The following is a 23,125-nucleotide window of genomic DNA, read 5'->3' as shown; positions in this document are numbered from 1 at the left end:
ACTTAGCGCTGAAGAAGCCAGCAATCTGGAGCCATTAATGGGCACAGACCAAAGAAAGCCCCAACAAGTCAGCGCTCTCTCGTCAAAGGATGAGAAAAGAGGAAACCTAGTAAGACCGAAAAATGTTAGATAGTAATCACTCAACACCAGCCAAACACCACAGGAAAAAAACATTGGCCCTACCCACTCCAAAAAGACCAAGTGGGGAGCCCAGACTTCCACTCATGTGAGGCTGTTACAAAGTGCTCCAACGCCCCAGTTGTGTGATATCAGAGAAAGCCAAGTCGGGAGCCACCACCTGATGACGAGTTCTCCCACCTCCATGGTGTCAGTGGAGACCACATGGAGAGCCCAGACTTCCATCTCTGCCTTACCTGCTGGGGTGGTTGGTATCAGAAGAGGTCTAGTGGAGAGTCAGGACTTTCACCGTAACCCACCAGCAATAAGGCCACATTCATCACAGTGTCACTGGAGACCATGCGAAGAGCCACAACATCCACCGCTCCCCAGCAGGAATGAGGAGGCCGAGGGAAGAAGACTTCTATCTCCACCTGGCAATAATGAGGTGGCATCTCCCCTCCTCTTCCCCGGCCATAGCAGGGTCGAAGAAAGCTGGCTAAAAGCTGGCTCTAGATCTAGTAACATCTAGAGTCTCAAAACCTAATACCCAACTGTCCAGGTTTCAAACAAAAATCACTCATTATACCAAGAACCAGGAAGTTCCTAAGAATGTTTAAAGACAGTCAATAAATGCCCACACCGAGATGACAGAGAGGTTAGAATTATCTGACAAAGATTTTAAACAACCCTGATAAAAACGCTTCAATAAGCAATTATAAACATACTTGGAACAAAACGACAGAACAGAAACCTCATCAAAGAAACAGAAAGTCTCAGCAAAGAAACGGAAGATATAAAGGAGTGAAAATGAAATAACAACGAAAATAAAAAGCTCAGTGGATGGGCTCAATACAAAATGGAGGAAACACAGGAAGTCATGGGTGAACTTAAAGACAGAATAATACAAATTATCCAGTATGAACAACACAGGGAAAATTGAATCAAAAAAAAAAAAAAAAAAACAAAACACAAAAGAACAAAAGAAAAAGAACAGAGACCCAGGGACCTGTGGGACTTCACAAAAGATCTAACATTTATTTGATCAGAATCTTAAAGGAGAGGAGAAAGACGGGGCTAGGGCTGAAAACGTACTCAAAGAAGGAAAGGCTGAAACTGACGAAATGCAGCAAGAGACCACAAAGTTACCAATTCAAGAAGCTGAGCAAACACCAAACAGATGAACCCAAAGAAATTCTATGCCAAGACACAGCATAATTAAAGTTTAGAAAGCTAAAGTCAAAGAGAAATTCCTGAAAGCAGCCAGAGAAAAACAAAACCTATAGGGGAAAAAAAAGCAATTCAAATGAGAGCAGATTTCTCATCAGAAACCAGGGAGGCCCAAAAGAAGTAGCACAACGTTTTCCAGGTGCTGAGAGAAAAGAATTCTTGACCCAGAATCTTATAACCAGTGAAAATATCCTCCAGGAGTGATGGGGAAGGCAAGACATTCCAGATGAGGAGAAACAAAGATCATTTGTCACCAGCAGATCTAAAAGAAGTTCTCAAAAGAAAAAAATGATCAAAAAATAATCCCATACAAATATACCCAACTGATCTTTGACAAAGGTACAAAAGCAATTCAATGGAAGAAAGAGGTCTTTTCAACAAATGGTGGTGGGACAATTTGACATTAAAACGGAAAAAAAAAAAAAAAAAAAAAAAACCAGCTCTAAGTCTTACACCTCATAAAAAATTAACTCAAAACGAATCAAGGACTCAAATGTAAATGAAAAACTGTAAAACTTTAAAAAGAAAGAACAAGGATGTGAAGAAATCAGAATTCTCATACACTGTAGGTAGGTATGTAAAATATGTAGCCACTTTAGAAAACAACCTGGAGTTCTAGAAATGATTAAATACACAGTTACCATTGGACCCAGAAATTCCATTTCTAGGCACATGCCCAAGATAATTGAAAGTAGGTCCACACAAAAACTTATACACAAATTTTCATGGCATCCTTTTCATAAATGTCAAAAACTGGAAATACAAACGGCCACCACTGATGATGAATTGGTAAAGAAAATACAGTTGACCTTTGAACACCAGGAGGGTTTGAGGCACTGACTGCCATGCAGCTGAAAATCTGCAGATAACTTTTGACTCCCCAAAAACTTAACTATCAATAGCCTACTGTTGACCAGAAGCCTTATGCATAAGGTAGTCAATGTTAACAACATAACACATATTTTGTATATTATATGTATTACATACTGTATTCTTACAATAAAGCATGCTAGAGAAAGGAAACAGTTATTAAGAAAATCATAAGGGGGCGCCTGGGTGGCTTGGTCGGTTAAACGTCCGACTTCGGCTCAGGTAATGATCTCACGGTCCGTGAGTTCGAGCCCCATGTTGGGCTCTTTGCTGACAGCTCAGAGCCTGGAGCCTGTTTCAGATTCTGTGTCTCCCTCTCTCTCTGCCTCTCCCCTGTTCATGCTCTGTCTCTCTCTGTCCCCCCAAAAATAAATAATAATAAATTTTTTGAAAAAAAAATTAAAAAGAAAATCATAAGGAAGAGAAAATACATTTACACTACTGTACTATAAAAAAATCCACTGATGCACACAGTGCAAACCCATAATACTGATCAAGGGTCAACTGTGTACTATATCTATATAATAGAATATTGTCTCCCATGAGAAGGACTGAAGTACTGATTTATTCTACAACATGGGTGAACCTTAAAAAGATTATGCCTAAGTGAAAGAAGCCAGACAAAAAAAGGCCATGTTTTTTAGTTCATTTATATGAAATGTCCATATAGTGAATGGTCCATATGTCCACAGGGCAATCACAGAAACAGAGAGCAGATCTGTGTTTGCTAGGGACTGAGGGGAGTGAGTGACTGCTTAACGAATGTAGAGTTTCCGTTTGGGGTGATAAAAAAGTTCTGGAACTAGACAGCAGTGATGGTTGCACAACACTGTGAACGTTCTTAATGTTATTGAATTGTACATTTTAAAAAGAGTGAATATTCTGCCGTGTGAATTATATTTTGATTTTTAAAAACTTAGGAGGAAATCTTCACTATCTAAAGCTAGGCAAAAAAAATTGCTAGACCTAATACCAAAATCATGTTCCATTAAAAAAAAAAAAATTGTATCTTTGACTTAATAAAAATCAAAATCCTTTGTTTTGTGAAAGATCCTGTTAAAAGGAGGAAAAGACAAGCCACACACTGAGATAAAATATTCACAAACCACACATCCAACAAAGGACTAGTATCTAGAATATATAAAGAATCCCCAAACTCAACCGTAAAAAAAACAAGAATCCAAATAAAATATGGGCAAAAGAGATGAAGAGACATTTCAGTAAAGAAGACAGATGGCCACAGGTACATGAAAGATGTTCAACATCGTGAGCCATCAGGGAAAATCAAATTAAAACCACACTGAGGGGTGCCTGGGTGGCTCAGCTGGTTAAGCGGCTGACTCTTGATTTCAGCTCAGGTCATAACCTCATGGTTTGTGGGCTCCAGCCCCATGTCTGGTTCTGTGCTAAGAACACGGAGCTTGCTTAGGATTCTCTCTGTCCCTCACTCTGCCCGTCCTCCACTAGCACACGTGCTCTCGCTCTCAAAAATAAATAAAACTTAAAATAAAAAAACACAATGAAATATTACTACTAAAATAAAAAAAGTAGTGACAACACCAAACGCTGGTGAAGATGTGGAAAAAGTGGATCACTCATATATTGCAGGTGGTAAGATAAAATGGTACAACCGCTCTGGAAAACTGTTTGGCAGTTGTTTAAAAAACTAAACATACAAATACCATACAACTGGCAATTGCAAACCTGGACATTTATGCTAGAGAAATGAAGACTTACGTTTACTTGTTCACTGTACACAAGTGTTTATGACAGCATTATTTATAATAGCCCACAACTGGAAATAAACCAGATGTCCTTTGATGGGTGATAGAACAGTGGTACATCCATGACATGGACTATTACTCAGCATTAGGAAAGAATAAACCAGGGATACGCACACACTGACGAGTCTCCAGAGAATGAGAAAAAAAGCCAATTTCAAAAGCTTACACGCTGTACAATTCCATCTGTATAACATTCTTGAAATAACAGAACTACATAAATGGAAAACACATTAGTGGCTGCCAGAGGTTAAGGAGGGAAGGACCATGGTGAAAAAAGGACAACAGGAAGGATCCTTGTGGCAATGGGAATGCCCTGCGTCTTGTCAACACCCTGGCCGTGATGCTGTACTCTAGTTTTACAAGATGTTACTACTGGGGAAAAGGGTACACAGGATCTCTCTGTATTCCTTCTTACAACTGCATGCAAATCTTTATAATCTCAAATATTTTCAAATCATATATCTGTTACAGGGCTTATCATCAGAATTTATAAAGAATTCTCAAAATTCAATAATAAAAAAGTTTTTTTAATCTAGCAAAAGATGTGCACAGATACTCCACCAAGGAGGATACACATGATGACAGATGAGCACATGAAAAGGTGTCACAGGGAAATGTGAGTTAAACCAGAATTAGCTACCACCAACAGAAGAGCTCAAGTCTGTACGACTGACCACACGCAGTACTGGCAAGGAAGGGGAAGAACTGGAATTTGCACGCACTGCTACACAGAATGTAAACACTACAACCACTTTGGAAAGATCGTTTGGCAGGTCTAGCATGTTCATTTTTGCTTCAAGGTAAACAATCGCCAGCCATGCCACATCTAGGGATCTACCCAAGAGAAACCAAGGCCTATGACCATACAAAGACCTCACACGAGTTTTCATCACAGCATTATTCCTAAGAGCCAAAAACTAGACACAACCCAGAGGCCATCAGCAAGTGAATGGCTAAATAAAATGGTATATCCATACGTTTACAGGGAAAACAAACGGTGTATTTCCCTTTACTCTCACACAACACTTTTGACACTTCTGGTCACCCAATATGTGGGGAGTTTTCCCACACCACCTGGGTGTCTCACAATTCAATTCAATTCTGACACTGTCTGGAGTTAGAAGGAAATCCTACAAGTTAAGGGCTCAGTCCCACAAGAATGCCTTCATTTCTGACACCAGTCACAAGTTCCAGGTTGTCAGCGTTCCCGGAACCCCCTCCTTGGGTTCCATAATTTGCTAGAATGGCTCACAGAACTAAGGGGCAACGCTCAGATTTACCATTTTATTATAAAGGATATAATAAAGTATACAGATTAACAACCAGATGAAGAGATACTCAGGGCAAGGTATAAGGAAGAGGCACAAAGCCTTCTCGCCCTCTCCAGGCACAGAACTCTCCCAGCACCTCCATGTGTTCAGCAACCTGCAAGCTCTCCAAACCTTGTACTTTCGGGGTTTCTACGGAAACCATCAAGTAGGCATGATGAATTACTGACTCCATTTCCAGCCCCCCCCCCCCACCCCTTTCCAGAGGATGGTGCTTGGAGCTGGAAGTTCAAGCTTGGTCTTGCCAGGGACCAGTCCCCATCCAGCAGCCCACCAGGAGTCACCTCCTTAGAACAGAAGACGCTCCCATCACCTAGGAAATTCCAAGGGATTTAGAAGCTCTGTGTCAGGAATCCGGGTCAAAGACTAAATATCAGCAAGAATCGATGATATATGTAAACTATGTTTTATAGTTGTAATATACTAATACGTATTAAGTAATACATAAATTATTTACACTAAATGTTAATATACTTATAAAATATATATAATTACAGCCTACCACAGAATGGAATTCTCAGCAATTTAAAAAAAAATGAATGAGTCAAAAACGAATTATATTGACTGAAATAAGGCAGACAAAAAAAGAGCACGTCTTGAGTTACTCCACATATATAAAATTCCCAAAAATGAACAAATGTATGCTGACACAAAGATGATCAATCAGTGGTTGCCTGGATTTTGGGGGGGACAGGGCAGACAGAAGTGGGAGGAAGTGATCACAAAGGACATCTCCTTTGTAGGTGATAGGTATGCTATCTTGATTGTGGTGAATTTAAGAAAAAAAAAAAAAAAGAGCAAAAAGGAAGAAGAAAAAAAAGAAAGAGGCAAACCAGGAAACAGACTCTTCACTTCAGAGAACAAACTGATGGTTACCAGAGGGGAGGTCGGTGGGGGCATCGGGAAAACAGGGGATGGGGATTAAAGAGAGCATTTGTTGTGATGAGCACTGGGTGTGGTTGTAAGTGTTGAATCACTACATTGCACACCTGAAACTAATATTACACTGTATGTTAGCTAATTGGAATTTAAATAAAAACTTTAAAAAAAGAAAGATGCAAAAGGAGAGCAGGTAGTCGGAGGTCACTATTGGGAGGGAAAGATCTCAGAGACCCTTATAAATTCTGTGCCAATGTGCATGCAAGGCGTAATCTACAAGGCAAAATTAGCATTACATTCCCAACCTCCAACACTAAAAAAAGAAGACACAAGCTGGACCAGAAAAAGCAGAAGTGTGTAATTTAGGGGTGGCACTCAATGATATGCTCCAACACAACAGCTTTAAGAACGTGAACGTGTCAAATTAGCTATGTTAGAGCTTTTAACATTTGAAAAGCAGAAATGAAGGGGGGGAGGGAATTGAAAAGCAGACCGAGGACTCTTTTCGTCCAAGGTGTTCTTCAGAAGACCACCGTAACAAGCAATTGACAGAGATGAATTATTTCCTAACCTCACCAGCTGTTAAACTGCTTCAAAACAGTTTTAAATGCCGGGAGTATTAATTTTGTCCTACAAATGAAGGCAACTGGGCCAGAAAAAACCTCAGGAACTAAAGGAGACACCAGGACTCGTTTTCTCTCTCCAGGAAAGGGTGTTAATGATGACATGAAATAGAGACGGAGACCCATTCAAAGAAACTAATTTTCATTTAGACAACTTTACTTTTTAAATCTATTTGTGAGCTTTATTTTGTTGGCGAAAAGTACTATTTGTGGGTTACACTATAAAAGCTGGTATCGTTCTTAATTATCTTCTGTTCACGGTGTATGAAATCAAGCTTTAAAAGAAAAAAGAAAAAGCATTATTTTCCTTTCTTGTCACTGCTCTGCGAGCCGGGAATAATGACAGTGAGAGCCACTGATCTAGAAGATCAAAGTGTGCCTGACAAGTGATTCCCAAGAGATTCATGTAACTAATTTTTATTATTTTAATCCTACATCACTATTTGAATAAAATAGAATCGTAAATGTTTTTGAAGATAAATACTATTACAGAATGCCTTTGTCAGGTTATGTATAATTCCACCACAGGAAAAACAGAAATGGTAGCTTTTCCTTTCATTTTCTTTTTAAGTGCTACTGTAGAACCCAACATCATTTACATTTCAAACCTAACTGAGAGATGGAAAAAATATACAGAAGGAAATACAGCTCTAGCTAGAGTTTGGGGGGGTGGCGGGGGGAGGCATTTCAAAATCTTTATCCTACTGCAGACTAAGAAAAACAAAATCAATTATACACAAGCCAACTTTATATTTCAGATATCTTTTCTTTCCTTAAATTTTAACATTAAACTAACGATTTCCCTAGTCTCCCAACTTACTTGACATTTACTGGTAAAATGCAAAACTCGAAATTCAGTGAAGATAGGTAAAAAGGATGGTTATACCAAAAAGGCTTGGGGCTTTCAAAAGCACCCTCTGGGTTTTTTTTTTTCACAGTTTCAACATTTTATTTCAATTCCAGTTAGTTAACATACAGTATAATTGAGTGATTCATCACTTACATGCAATGAACACTCAGTGTTTATCACAAGTACCCTCCTTAATCCCCATCACCCATTCAAACCCCGCCCCACAGCATCTCTCAGTTAAGGGTCTGTTTTATGGAAACCCACAAACATATCTGATTTGGTAAGACAAGTTAAATTACATTTATCCATGTGACTCTGGAAAAACAACATTAGCACAGAACTAGCTACCCCTGTAAGAATACCTTAATAATGAAAGAAGTTTTATTTTACAAGGTATTCCCCTTTACAAGGTATTCTCAGCAATACTGCCATTTTGGACCAGATCATTTTCTGTTGCGGGGGCTGCTCTCTGCATTGTAGGATGTTTATTTAGCAGTATCTCTGTCTTTACCCACTAGATTCAAGTAGTACTCCCACCCCAGATGTGATGATCAAAAATGTCTCCAGACATTACAAAATGTTCCCTGGGCTCAGTATCACCCAAGGTTCGGAACTACCTGGCTTAGAAATGAAATGACCTTCTTATAACGGTTTTGTATTAACGCTTAAAAACAATTTTTTTTTAAACTTGGAAATTCAATAGTAAAACAATACTGTATTTCAAACAATCAAAAACTTAAAAGGTGATGGGGATTAGGGAGGGCACTTGTGATGAACACAGGGTGTTGTATGTTAAGTGATGAATCACTAAATTCTACTCCTAAAACTAATATTACACCGAATGTTCTGTATGGAATTTACATATTTACACTGTATATATGGACTTTAAATAAAAACTTGAAAATAAGGGGGGGTGAAAACTATAAAATAAAATCTCATCATAAAATCCATCATGCCTGCCCAGAGAAATCCCCCTTTTTCTTGAATAAATGCTCTCCACATTCCAAAATACGTATTAAAAATACAGCTGTTATGATGGAGTAAGCTCATATCAGACCGCTTTTCCTGAAAAAACAGATTTAAACTCTGAAAAAATATAAAAAACAACTTTTGCCAGCAGGCACTGGAAAGTGAAGAAGGGAGGAAAAAAAAAAAAACACAGGCAGATTAGGAAGGAGACTCAAAATTCAGTGGAAAGGAACAATACAAGGTTATAATCCAAAACTGCTCCACATACTAAAAGAGAAAAGAGGGGGGAGAAAGGAAACTGTGACCCATTCTCAAAAGAAAAAACCACAATGCACACCAAGCCATAGACTATTTTGATGTTGGAATTGGCAGAAAAGAATTTTAAAAGAGGACTTAGAACTATCCTTAATGAGGTAAGAGAAAATATGCTCACAGTGAAGGAGAAGATAGCAATTATCTTACCAGAGAAATAAAAACTATTTAAAGAAACAAACAAAAAAGAACAAGATGGAAGTCTTAAAATACTTCTAAAACCTTAAAAAGGCAATTTCTGAAAAGAATAATCTATTGGATGAATGAATTTAAGCCCTAAAAACACGATGCGGATGAGAGGGGGGAAATCAGTAAAATTCAAGACAGAACAGTCGGAATTATCTAAAGAACAGATGCATAAAAGTATGAGGAAAAAAAATTAACAGAGTCTCAAGGACTTCAGGCACAATACCAAAAACTCTTGACTTGTATCTATCTGACCTCACAGAGAGAGGAAAGACTGAAAGGGACAAAGAAAGCACTTGAAGAAATAATGGTCAGAATGTTTCCTACTTTGTTAAAAGACACAAATTTACAAATCCAAGAAGCTCAGTGAACTCCAAGCAGGATAAACATGAAGAAAACAATGCGAGGGACATCATAGTTAAACTGTTGTAAGTCAAACATAAGGAGAAATCATCAAAGTTCCCAGAGAAAAACCACATATTACATTACATACAGAGGGGCAATGATTTAAATGACTGCTGATGTTCACCAGAAAATACGGAGGTCAGGAAATAGAAGAAAACCCCTGGAAAGCAGAACAAAAAAGAAAACAAATACCAAACAGGGAGTTCTATACACACCCCAAATATCCTTCAAATATGAAGGCAAAATAAATACATTTCAGACAAAAGAAAATTATGAATTAATTAAAGTTAATTAAAATTAAAAGAAATTCATTTCTAGAAGAACTGCATCCTCAGTCAACAATAAAAGTTTTTCAGGATGAAGGGAAATGTTAACAAGTGGATACTTGGATCTTTTTTTTTTTTTTTAATTTTTTAAAATATTTATTTTTGAGATGGAGGCAGAGTGAGAGTGGGGAGGGGCAGAGAGAGAGGGAGACACTGAATCTGAAGCAGGCTCCAGGCTCTGAGCTGTCAGCACAGAGCCCAATGCAGGGCTCGAACCCACAAGCGGCGAGATCATGACTTGAGCCGAAGTCGCACACTTAACCGACTGAGCCACCCAGGCGCCCCGATACTTGGATCTTTTCATTTCTAAAATATATATGACTATCTCGGCAAGAAATATGACATATTCTTGTGAGTTTTTAATGTACGTAGATGTAACATACATGACACTTAATAGTATCAAGGAGGGGGAAGGGGTAACTAGACTTACATGGTAGCAAGGCAACTACATTTTACCTAAAGTAGTACAATATTAACCCTAACTACACTAAAATGTTAAGGATATATATTTCATCCCTGGAGAAAGCACTAAAAGCAATATAACGATGAAACGCAGCTAGAAAGTCAATAGATTAACATATACTTCTTAAAATTTTTCAAATAATCTTCAAAAAAGTAGAAAAAAGTATAAGAGGAAGGAAAAAAGGGACAAATAAAGAATAGATCATAAAATTATAGTTCTAAACTCAAAAATAATAACAATTATGACATTAAATGCTACCAGGTTACACAACAATGAAAAGACAAAGATCATCAGAATAGATTCTTCAAATTATATGCCATCTGAAAACAAGCAGGTGGGATAGAGTAGGAAAATGAAATGAGTAAAGGGAGGGAAAACATCTCAGTCCAATAGCACAGTGGGGGTAAAGCAGAAAAGAAGGACAAAGAGAAAACACATGAGGCAATAGAAATAAATCTAATTATTAGTAATGATAACTATTAACAGATTAACCCTTCAGTTAAAGTACCCAAATCGCCAAACTAGGTGAAGAAAAAAAGATTTCCCACCATATACTGCTATAAAAGAGCATGCCTCAAACATAACTGACTGAAAAAGAGAAATACCTGGAAAATACTAACCAAACACAATCTATCCACACCATACAAAACAGAATTTAAGACAAAAGAGTTACTAGCAATGAAGACAGCTACTATATAATGACAAATAGTTCAAATCACCTGGAAGATACAACAATTTCAAACTCTAAGTACTCAAAAATTCTGAACTTATATGCAGCAAGTAATTAGTTCAAAATTAAAGCAAACACCGAATTAAGAAACCCATTATTGTGTTAGAAATTTTTAATATATCTTGTTCAGTAACTGATAGATCCAGCAATTAAAAATTCAGTAATGATACATAAAATTTGTATAGCATAATAAATTAGCTTGATCTAAGGGACATGTAAAATACACATGCGATGCATGCAGCTACAATTGGGGCGAACATATTCTTTTCAAGTATACACAGAATATCTCTGTAAACTGATCACATACGAGGCCATAAGGCTGGCCTCAACAAACGTCAAAGGATTAGTATCATATTCTTGGACCATAAAGCAAATGGATTAAAAAAAAATAAAATCATGAAGGAAATTACAAAATGTTTCAAATTTAATGATAATAAGACGCTACATAACAAATTTTGTGGAATGTAGGTAAATAGGTACATAGAGTTTATACCCTTAGATGCTTCACATTAGAAAAACTAAAAATTATTAAACTAACCATTTAAAGAGTTAGAAAGAAAAACAATAAATCCAAAAAAAGCCAAAAAGAAAATAATAAAAAACGGAAATTACTAAAATAGAAAACAAATACCTGGCTAAGATTAAGAAAGCCAAAAGATAAGTTTTTTTGAATAAATGAAAGCAAGAAACCTCTAGTAAAAAAAGCTGTTAGAAGAAAACAGACACAATTTTTTTTGGATGAAAACAAGGACACATCTGCAGATGCTGCTGAGATTTAACAGAAAACACAAGATCTTAAGAATAATGTTATGCTAAAAACTTTAGAAACAAAGATTAAAAGGAAAAATTCATTACAAAATAACACTTTCATAAAAGACCCCGAATAGCCAAAGCAATCCTGAGAAAGAGTAAAGGCAGAAGCATTACACTTCCTGATTGCAAACTATACTACAAGGCTATAGTAATCAAAACAATATAGTACTAGCATAAAAAGCAACACAAAGACCAAGAGAATAAAAATGGGAGCCCAGAAATAAACCTATGTATATATGGTCAACTAATACTTGACAAGAGCCAAGAATACTCAATGGCAAAAGGGTAGTAGTCTCTTCAATAAGTGGTGGTGGGGAAACTGGAAAACCACATGCAGAAGAATGAAACCGCATCCCTATCTTACAGCCCCTCACATAAGTGAACTTGAAATAAATCAGACTTAAGTTTGAGACCCGAAACTGTAAAACTCCCAGAAGAAAACACAGGAAAAGTCCCTGGGCATTGGCCTTGGCAGTGATTTTATGAACAGGACAAGAGAAGCACAAGCTACAAAAGCAAAAATAAATAAATGAGACTACACCAAACTAAAATGCTCCTGCCCACCAAAAGAATCAATCAATAAAAAGGCAACCGACAGAATGGGAGAAAACACTTGCAAATAATACCAAATAATACCAAGGTATACCAAATATACCAAATAATACCAAGGAGTTAATATCCAAAATACGTAAGATTTCATACAACTCGACAGCAAAGAAATTAACACATGATTTAAAAATGGGCAGAAGAACTGAACAGTTTTCAAAATACATACAAATGGCCAACAGGTGATATGAAAAGGTGTTCAACATCAATAATTATCAGAGAAATGCAAACGCACACCCAAGGGACCTATGGAACACCACGGCAAATCAACATGCACACTGTGGGAGTCTCAGAAGAAGAGAGAGAGAAAGAGACAGAATGTCTGAAGAACTACGGGGTGAAACCTTCTCAAATTTGATGAAAGCAATGAACATAAATGTCCAAGATGCTCAACAAACACCAAGTAAGGTGAAGTAAAAGAGACCCCCACACCAACACATTAGAATCAAACTTTCAAAAGACAAAGAACCTTGAAAGCAGCAAGAGAGAACCAACTTGTCACATACAAGGGATCCTCAATAAAGACATAGGCAGATTTCTCATCAAAAACTTTGGAGGTCAAGAGACAGTGGGCCAATGTATTCAAAGTGCTAAAAGAAAACTAATGTGAACCAAGAATCCTATATCTGAAAAAATGTCTTTCAGAAGGGAGAAATTAAGATAGTCCCAGATAAAGAAAAACTGAGGGAGTTTGTTTCCATTAGATCTGTCCTAAAAGAAACACCCAAGGGAGCACCTGCAGGGTGAAATCAAAGGACACCAGACAGTAACCTGCAAGCACAGGAAGAAATAAAGATCTCGATAAAGGTAAATACATTGGCAATTATAAAAGCTAGTATTACCGTAACAACAGTTTGTAATACTACTTTGTTTTTTACATGCTTTAAGAGACTAACACCTTTTTTTAAAAAAAAACAATTAGCCTAAAAGCTAGTATTACTGTAACTCTGGTTGGTAACTCTACATTTTTGTTTTCTACATAATTTAGGAAACCAATGCATTTATAACACTTAACTAGTTTATGCTTTAGGGTGTACAATGTATAAAGATGTAATTTTGTAATACCAAGAACTGAAAGGGGCGGGGTAGAGCTATAAAGAAGAGGTTTTTTTTATGTTGTTGAAGTTAAGCTATTATAAATTCAAACTAGATCACTAAAATTTGTGATGTTAAATGTAATTCGTGTGGTGAACACAAAGAAAATAGCTATAATATGTGCAAAAAGAAATGAAAAAGGAACATTTCACTACAAAAATCAACTATACACAAAAGACAATATTAATGCAGGAAATAAAGGTTAAAAAAAACCTATAAAAAACAAATAGCAAAATGATGGAAGTTCCTCTTTATCATTAATTACTTTAAGTGTAAACTGATTAAACTCTCCAATCAAAAGACAGAAATTTGAAGAATGGATAAATACGTGATCTAACTATATATTGTCTATAAGAGACTCACTTTAGCTCCAAAGGCATAGAAATTTAAAGTGAAAGGTCAGAAATAGATATCCAAAGCAAATAATAAGCAAAGGAGAGCAGTGATGGCTATATTAACATCAGACAAAAGAGACTTTCAATCAAAAAAGATTACAAGAGACAAAGAACATTTATATGTTAATGAAAGGTTCAATGCAACACGAAGATATAACAATTTTAAACATTTACATACTAATCACACATCAGCAAAATATATGAAGCAAAAACAGAGAGTTGAAGAGAAAAAAACAGTTCCACAAACACCAGTTGGAGACTTCAATCCCCCACTCTCAATAATGGATAGAACGAGACAGAAGTAAGCAGATGGAGGACTTAAACACAATAAAACAACTAGATACAACAACAAACACAAAACACTCTGCCCAGCACCCGTATACACGTTCTACTCAAGTTCACATGGAATATTTTCAGAATAGAGCATATGTTGTGCCACAAACTCTCAATAGATTTAAAAAAACAGATACCATATGTAATATCTTGTCTGACCATAACAGGATGAAATTATCAAAAAACAGAAGTAAAACTGGAAAACTCACCAACGTGTGGGAATTACGTAATACACTGTAAACCACCAATGAATCAAAGAAGAAATCACAACAAAATTGGAAAATTCTTAGAAGGAAATGAAAACAAAAACACAGCATTTTAGAATCCAGGGGAGGCAGTGAAAGCAGTATTAAGAGGTAAATTTATAGCTATAAATGCTTACATTGAAAAACAAAAGAGATCTCAAAGCAACAACCTATCTTTACCATTTAAGGGACTAGAAAAAGGAGAACAAACTAAACCCAGAGCTAGCAGAAGGAAGAAAATAAGATTAGATCAGAGATTAACAAAATACAAAATAAACAACAGAGAAAAGCAATGAAATCAAAAGTTGGATTTTTGAAATAATCAACAAAATTGAGAAAACCTTAGCTAGATGGACTAAGAAAAAGAGAGGTGACTCACATTACTAAAATTAGAAATGAAAGTAGGAACATCACTACTAATTCTACCAAAATAAAAAGGATTATAAGAGAGTACTATGAACAAAAAGGAAACCCAAAATATGGGAGAAAATACTTGAAAATCATATATCTGACAATGCATTAATATACAGAATATATAAAGAACTCCTAAAACAACAGCAAAAAACCCCAACCTAATTAAAAAATAGGCAAAGGACTTGAATAGACATATCTGCAAAGAAGATATACAAATGGCCAATAAACACATGGAAAGATACTCAACATTGCTAATCATTAGGAAAATGCAAATCTAAATTACAATGAGATACCATTTCACACCCATTAAAATGGCTTCTATCAGGAAAACAGAAAATAAATGTTAGCAAAGATATGGAGAAATTGGAAATCTTGTGCACTGCTGGTGGGAATGCAAAATCATTCAGCCACTGTGGAAAACCTTATGGTGGTTCCTCAAAAAATTAAGAGCAGAATTACCATATAACCTAGCAATTCCACGTCTGGATGTATCCCCAAAAGAACTGAAGGCAGGGTCTCAAAGAGATATTTTTTACACCCAGGCTCATAGCAGCGATATTCTCAATACTCAATACCTAAAACACAGCAGCAACTCAAGGGTCCATCAATAGATAAACATATAAACAAATGTGGTATACACATATAACGGAATATTATGTAGTCTTAAAAATGAAGGGAATTCTGGGGCCACTGGGTGGCTCAGTTGGTTAAACATCCAACTCTTCCTTTCAGCTCAGGTCACGATCTCATGGTTCACGAGACTGAGCCCCCCACGTTGGGCTCTGCTCTGACAGTGCAGAGCCTGCTTGGGATTTTCTCTCTCCCTGTCTCTCTGCCTCTCCCCTTCTCTCTCAAAATAAAGACACTTAAAAAAATCAGTTTAAAAAAAAAATACAGGGAATTCTGACACATGTTACAACAAGGATCAACCTTGAGGACTTTATGCTAAGGGAAATAAGCCAGTCATAAAAAGGCAAGCACTGCATGATTCCACTTACATGAGGTACTCAGAGGAGTTAAAAGCATAGAGGCAGAAATTAGAAGAGTGGTTGCCAGAGGCTGGGGGTGGGGTTTGGCGAGTTACTGTTTAATGGGTATAGAGTTTCAACTTTACAAGATGAAAACTGTTACAAAGATGAATGGTAGTGATGGCTCCATAAAAATGTGAATTTAGTTAATGCCACTGAACTGTATAGTTACAAATGGTTATGATGGTAAATGTTATGTGCATGTTACCACTATAAAAAAAAATTTTTAATTTAAATACATGTAATTTTTAAAATTTGTTTTAAATATTTTAAACATGCAATTTTTTTTTTATTTTAAAACATGCACAGATTAGCAAACTGGACCTAGCAATATATGAATCATGATGAAGTTAGATTTATATCAGAAATGTGAGGGCTGGGGCGTCTGGGTGGCTCAACCGGTTAAGTGGTCAACTCTTGAATTTTAGCTCAGGTCATGATCTCACGGTTCGTGAGTTCAAGCCCCGCATCAGGCCCTGTGCTCTCGGTGTGGAGCCTGCTTGGGATTCTCTCTCCTCCTCTCTCTCTCTCTGCCCCTCCCCTGCTCTCTCTCTCTCTGTCAAAAAATAAAAATTAAATTAAAAAAAAAAAAATGTGAGGGCTTATTTACTATTAGGAAATTGGATTAAAAGACAAGAAATACGGGGTTATGTAAATAGACAGAAAAGTTTGATAAACTTCAAGATCCATTCATGATAAAACTCTTAGCAAACAGGGAGCAGTAGATTAACTTCTCGACCCTGATAAATGATGGCCGCCACAAGAATATCCTATGGCAAAGACCATACTTAATAGGTCAAGAGCAAGATGAAGATGCTGATACCACCTCCACTTCTGTTCAACGTGCATTTAAAAGTTCATAGAGCTAAGACAATAAGAAACCATATTTTAAAAACAAAACATACAAGGATTAGAAAGAAGAGTTAAACTATTAGTATTTGCAGATGATAATGACTAGTTACTAAAAAAGTAATCTATGGATACACTGAGAATAAAAGATTTTAAGGGCCCCTGGGTGGTTCGGTTAGTTGAGTATCTGACTTTGGCTCAGATCGTGACCTCGCGGTCAGAGGGTTTGAGTCCCGCGTCAGGCTCTGTGCTGACAGCTCAGAGCCTGGAGCCTGCTTCAGATTCTGTATCTTCCTCTCTCTCTGCCCCTCCCCTACTCATGCTCACTTTCTCTCTCTCTCAAAAATAAATAAATATTTAAAAAATAATTTTAAAAAAGATTTTAAAAAGACTGTCTGCAACAAAACTCAGCCCACAAAAGTCAACTGAGATAACACTTAACACCCACTAGGCTGGCTAGAATCAAAAACTCAGATAATGATAAATGTTGGCAAGGGTGTGAAGAAATCAGAACCTTTATACAATGCTGGTAGGAATGCAAAATGGTGCAGCCGCTTTGGAAAACAGTCTGACAGTTCCACAAATGCTTAAACCCAGTTATCAAGTGACCCAGCAGTTCCACTCCTAGGTATATACCCAGAAAAAGGAAAGCATACGTCCACACAAAAACTTGTACACAAATGTGATAGCAGCATTATGTACAGCAAAAGATGGAAGGAACTCAAGTGTCCTTCAACAAATGAATAAACAAAATGGGGTACATCCATACTATGGCATATTATCTGGGCATAAAAAGGAATAAAATAAGGATACGTGCTACACCATGGATAAACCTTGAGAACATTCTGCTACACAAAGGAAACAGTCACAAAAGACCACATGTTAAGTGATTCTATTTATATGAAATGTGAAGAATAGACAAACATCCAGAGACAGAGAGTGGGTTAGTGGTTGGTTAGGACTAAGGAGGAGGAAGAGATAGGACAGTAATAGCTAAAAGGTACAGGGTTTCTTTGTGAGGTGATGAAAATGTTCTACAACTGGCTATAGTGATGACTGCACGTATCTGTAAATATACTAAAATACACTGAATGGAACAGCTTAAATGAGGGAGATATATGGTATGTGAATTGGGTTTCAATACAACTGTTCTCTAAGAGTCGACTGTATTTCTATAGATCACAGAAAATTGTTAGAAAACATGTTTTACTTTATAACGTATCAGAATGCATGCAAGAAATGGAGAAATGGATAAAATTTTACTAAAAAGAGATTAAATAAATGAAAGGTAATGCAATGTTCATGTATTAGAAATTTCAGTATAATAAAAATGTCTCCTCAAATTACTCTACAGGTTGACTACAGTTCCAACCAAAATCCCAACGGAACTCTCCTGTAATGTCGGAGAAGCCGACTGTTAAATTTACAACGAAGAGGCAAAGGCCAACAATAGCCAAGAACAAACGGGGAAGTGTACTCTCTAGCTATAAAGCTTCTTGTAAAGCTATGATAATGAAGGCCTAGAGGTCTTAGCGTAAGGAAAGAGTAGAGCCCAGGAAGAGGTCCATATATACCGGTGTTGAAACTTGATTTATACGCAGCAAGCACAGTAGATCAAATTGGGTATGTGTACCTCATCTCCTACACAAAATTAAATCTAGATGGACTGTAGACTTAAATGTGTCTATTAACCTTTTTTGAAGACAATGTGGAACGGCAGGAAAATTCAGAAGAGCAATGAGGCAAGACTAGTGCTCCTATTAAAACATACTATAAAGAATCGTTAAAAACAGTGTGGTACTGAAGCGTGAGCAGGCAGAAGAGAAAGTCCAGAAATATGCCAAAGTATATGTGGGAATTGAGTATGGTAAAAGTGGCCTCTCAAAGGAGCAGGAGAAAGGTGAACTTTTAATCAAAGATGTCGGGACAACTGGGCAGCTATCTGGGGAGGGGGACCTAAACTAGATCCATACATCACATTATATATCACATAAAATAAAAATGGATCAAAGATATATATATACAATAAAACCACAAGAGCAATGTAAGAAAACATGGGGAAATGCCTATATAACCTTGGAGTAACTCATGATTCAACTACATAAAAATTTTAAAATTCTGCACGGCTAAAAACACCTAAAGCAAAGTCAAAAGACATGACACTAAGTGAGACAAGCCATTTACAAAGGACCAAATACTAGAAGATTCCACTTGTATGAAGTATCTAGAATAGGCAAATTCATAAAGACAGAAAGTAGGGAACAGAAGTTACCAGAGGCTGAGGGAAGGGAGGAAAGGGGAGTTATTTCATAATGCATATAGAGTTTCTGTTTGAGATGATGAAAAATGTCTGGAAATAGACAGAGGTGATGGTTTCACATCACAGTAAATGTATGTAATGTCACTGAATTGTACACTGGCAAATGGTTAAAATGGTAAATATTGTTACATTTGTCTTACCATAATTTTCAAAAATGAGGACAACCAGATAAAAAAGGATGAGTTACAAATGCGAGTTGGCAAGGAGGAAACATTTACACCCCATATCATAAAACAGTTGGCTTTCCTAACACATAAAAAAGAAACTGGTAAGAAAAAAGGCCAATAATCCAATTTAAAAAAATAAACAAGGTATGAATATACAGGTCACAGAAAGAAATACACAAATTGCCCTTAATCATAGGAAAAGATGCTTAACCTCGTTTAAAAGAGAAATGAAAATTAAAACTATACTGAAATAGATTTTTCACCTCTCAGACTGGGAGAAAATTCAACAACATACTCTCATGGAAAGTCCATAAAAAAAAGTCACCCTCATAATTCTGCTGGTAACTGTTATATACACTGCTTAAGGCAATGTAGTAACATCTAGAACAATACAAGTTCATGGATCTTTTCACCAAATGACCCCACTTCTCAGAATTTATCCTATAGATTTGCTAGCGCATGTGGGATACTATTACTTTGTGATAGTAAAAAGTTAGAAACAATCCAAATATACGTCGGTAGGAATCTGGTTAAATAAATGCAGTGGAAAAGTATACCAACAGCTCCAAGATATAGATTTAAGAGAATAAGACAAGGTGCAGAATAGTATAAATTGTATGTTTTTGTATTTAAAAAGGGAAGGGAGAATATGTGCTTATACTGTATAAAGAAGTTCTGGAAAGATATACAAGAAACTAATAAAAATAGTTAGCAGTGGGAGACAAGGGATGGAATGAGGAGGTCCCGGAAGTGGAGGGGATAAGAATGGAAATGAGATGTTTTACTGCGCTTTTTTTGTTATTTTGATTTGAGATATGTAAATATTTTTCTTATTAGAAGTTATTTTAGTAACTTCATAAGGGTTTCCAATTCAAGGGTATATGCATTAGTCAAAACTCAAATGACACAACATGTATTTTGTTACGTGTATGTCTTAACTCAAAAGGAAAAAAAAAAACCCTAAACTTCTCTCTGGTTAATTATATGTGTGCTGGTGTCTGCGACGTACTCTGAAATGCATACAGAAATAACATGGGTTAGTGAACAGATACAGGAATGGATACCTGAAAAAGCAAGCACAGTAAAAATGTTCCTTGTAGAGTCTAGGTAGGTGGTAGGTATAGGATTTACCCTAAAATTCAAGAAAAGCCGAGTTTGTCGGACTTTTACAAAGCAAAATCAAAACCAAGCCCTTATTTGAACCCCATACCTCCAATTAATGTACTCTTGCTATAAAGCTAAAAGCCAAAGTAGAAAGCATTTCATAACTCAGCAAAACAAGCATTTATTACTTGCCAAGCCAACAAGGAACAGGAGAAGGGCAAACAGTGCAGGCTAGAAGGAATCCTAAGGATCATCTAGTAATAGCCCCTTCATTTTTACAAAAAAAAAAAAGTTACTGAGGACCTGAAATGACCTGTGGGAAACTCCAAAGTGTTCTGCATCAAAATGAGGAAGAAGGGAAAAAAAATACCGGGAGCGGAAAAATCATCTTGTTCGGTTATGATCCCTGCTTTAGTGAAATTCAGCTTTTATAGAATTAGAGACAAAACCCATTTCCATGGAAACAATATTCCCAAGTATCCATCTGAGGCTGAGAAGGATGCTTTTCTATGCAAGTCTTCACATCCAAAGTGTATACACAAAGGGTGAGGAGGGACCGAAAAGAGCAGAGCCTTTCAATCAGACAGGTCTGGATTTGAATTCTGACTCTACCACCTACTTGATCCTAGCCAACCTCAGCACTAGCTAAGCCCCAGTTTTTATCGGCAAAACAGGCAATAATTAAGACCTTAAAATTGAGGGGACGCCTGGGTGACTCAGTCGGTGAAGCCTCCGACTTCGGCTCAGGGCATGATCTCGCGGTTCGTGAGTTCGAGCTCCGTAATGGGCTCTGTGCTGACAGCTTGGAGCCTGGAGCCTGCTTCGGATTCGTGTCTCCCTCTCTCTCTGTCTCTCTCTCTCTCTCAAAAATAAATAAATATTTTTTTAAGTTAAAAAAAAAAAAAAGACCTTATAAATTTGTCAAGAATGTGAAGAAGTATAAGTCATCTAATTCATGGATGCATACATTGGTGGCTACTGAATGTAGGCTTTCTGACATTTATTCACGGCTGCATAATGATCAATTAAAAGCACCACCTATGAATGCCTCTGTCAGTTTCGTGATTAACATACTATCAGCCAACTAGCCTGTAACTGGAACTCTGCTAAGGTTTGGGTGGGGGGGGGGGGGGGGGGGGCGAAGATGCTGTTGATTTTTGCCATCAATGGGAATTTATCAATTAGTTGACAGCGGCCATTAGGTGCTACTTGTTTACAGGAAATAAAAGGCGGCTTAATGTTTTTTTGTTTTCTTTTCTTTTCTTTTCTTAAGGTGTAAAGTTGGGTGATCTGACTCGAGAGTCATGAATCCTGATCAATTACAGCAGCTCAAAACTGGAAGAAATCTCAAAGGGCACGCAGGAAGAATCCTCTCCACAGTATATTATGTCACATGACGTGACCAACTTCTGCTTACAGGCTTCTAGTTTAAACCAGGCTCTTACTCAAACAGGTAGCAGGTGATTTATTTTCTAACTCTTCCAATGATCAGAAAGGGCTTTTTCCCCCACTTAGAATCAACAGGTAATGAAAAGTTAACGATAATGTATAAATGCCACCCCACGCTCATATGCTTTTGGAAATAAAAAGTCTGTAAGTATTATTCTCATTGGGAGATATGATAGGATATTCTATTTGATAACAATTCCATAGGACAAGAAGTCAAGTTCCAAAAATGCATCTTGAAGCTTATATTTACATAATAAAACACATCTTAGGAACCCTGCCTTATTAATACATAAAAACACAAAGAAAACATACCTGGGATGATATCATTGATATGCAAGAGAATTGTACTTTCAACACTTGCAAAACTACAAAGTTGCACCCCATCAAATCTTCCATCCCAGTTGCCAATAGGATTATCCTAGAAATTAAGCAATACAGTTTTAAAACCTGTCTCAATAAAACATGAATACAAAAATCTGTATTTTCCAGAAAAGGATCTTCCACAAGATTTTACGCAGGCAAACTTTAACTATTTTTCCTAAAAGAAAAAAAGAACGTATCAGAAACAACTGCCACACTAATAAAGCTTTTGGTGTGTTTTTGCTTATTTGTTTTTTGGTTTTGTGTTGGTAAAAATGAGATCCAAGAATAATCAAGGTACAGTAAGCCCACAGACAAGCAAGGAATTGAAAGGATTCCTCCTACTTTACTGGACAACAAATGCTAGTCTACATAACACCCATCTGCATAGGAAGATTCATTAATAATACATTGTTTCACCCAGAAATCGGCCCCTAATTAAGCCTACCTTGTTGTAATTACTTTTACATTCCCTGAGCACTTAAATATTCTATTTGAACCCCTGTGTGCATTTCTGTACACAGAGGATCTATTTTTTATTGTACTTTTGACATCTTATGGATATGTAAGAGTTCCCTCCAAAACAGACTTCTGTATTTAATTATTTTATATTCCAACATAGCACCAAGGAGTATAGTGCTGTTCATGGAGTCAGATTAAGAGACAAGCCAGTCAGACAACTGCCCTGAGCACCAATGTGTACAACATGCTGTCGTTGGAAATAGATGAGGAATACTGTGTTTGCCAGAACTTTCCTTTCCAGGAGCACACTAGAGGGGTTTGGAATGCACGCTCGCACAGGCCAACTAAAGGACAGACAGAGGTGGGGAAAAGCCAGTGGGGCAAAACTCTAGGCAGCCTGCCAAGAGGATCCT

At 36.9% G+C, this 23,125-nt stretch overlaps 1 protein-coding gene across 13 annotated transcripts in view; it reads right to left on the bottom strand.

The window, feature by feature from the left end:
• CYLD (CYLD lysine 63 deubiquitinase) overlaps positions 1-23,125 on the bottom strand; it is a 69,651-nt gene that overhangs the window by 37,618 nt on the left and 8,908 nt on the right. For all 13 annotated transcript variants that reach the window (XM_045442735.1, XM_045442743.1, XM_045442736.1 and 10 more), the window contains exon 5: positions 22,203-22,308. In XM_045442735.1, coding sequence (XP_045298691.1) covers positions 22,203-22,308 — 106 coding nt within the window. The remainder of the gene's footprint in view (positions 1-22,202; positions 22,309-23,125) is intronic.

This window comes from Leopardus geoffroyi, chromosome E2 (genome assembly GCF_018350155.1).
Source record: "Leopardus geoffroyi isolate Oge1 chromosome E2, O.geoffroyi_Oge1_pat1.0, whole genome shotgun sequence".
Taxonomy (NCBI): domain Eukaryota; kingdom Metazoa; phylum Chordata; class Mammalia; order Carnivora; family Felidae; genus Leopardus; species Leopardus geoffroyi.
The sequence above is the reverse complement of the archived record's forward strand: the minus strand, read 5'-3'. Positions and strand labels throughout refer to the sequence as shown.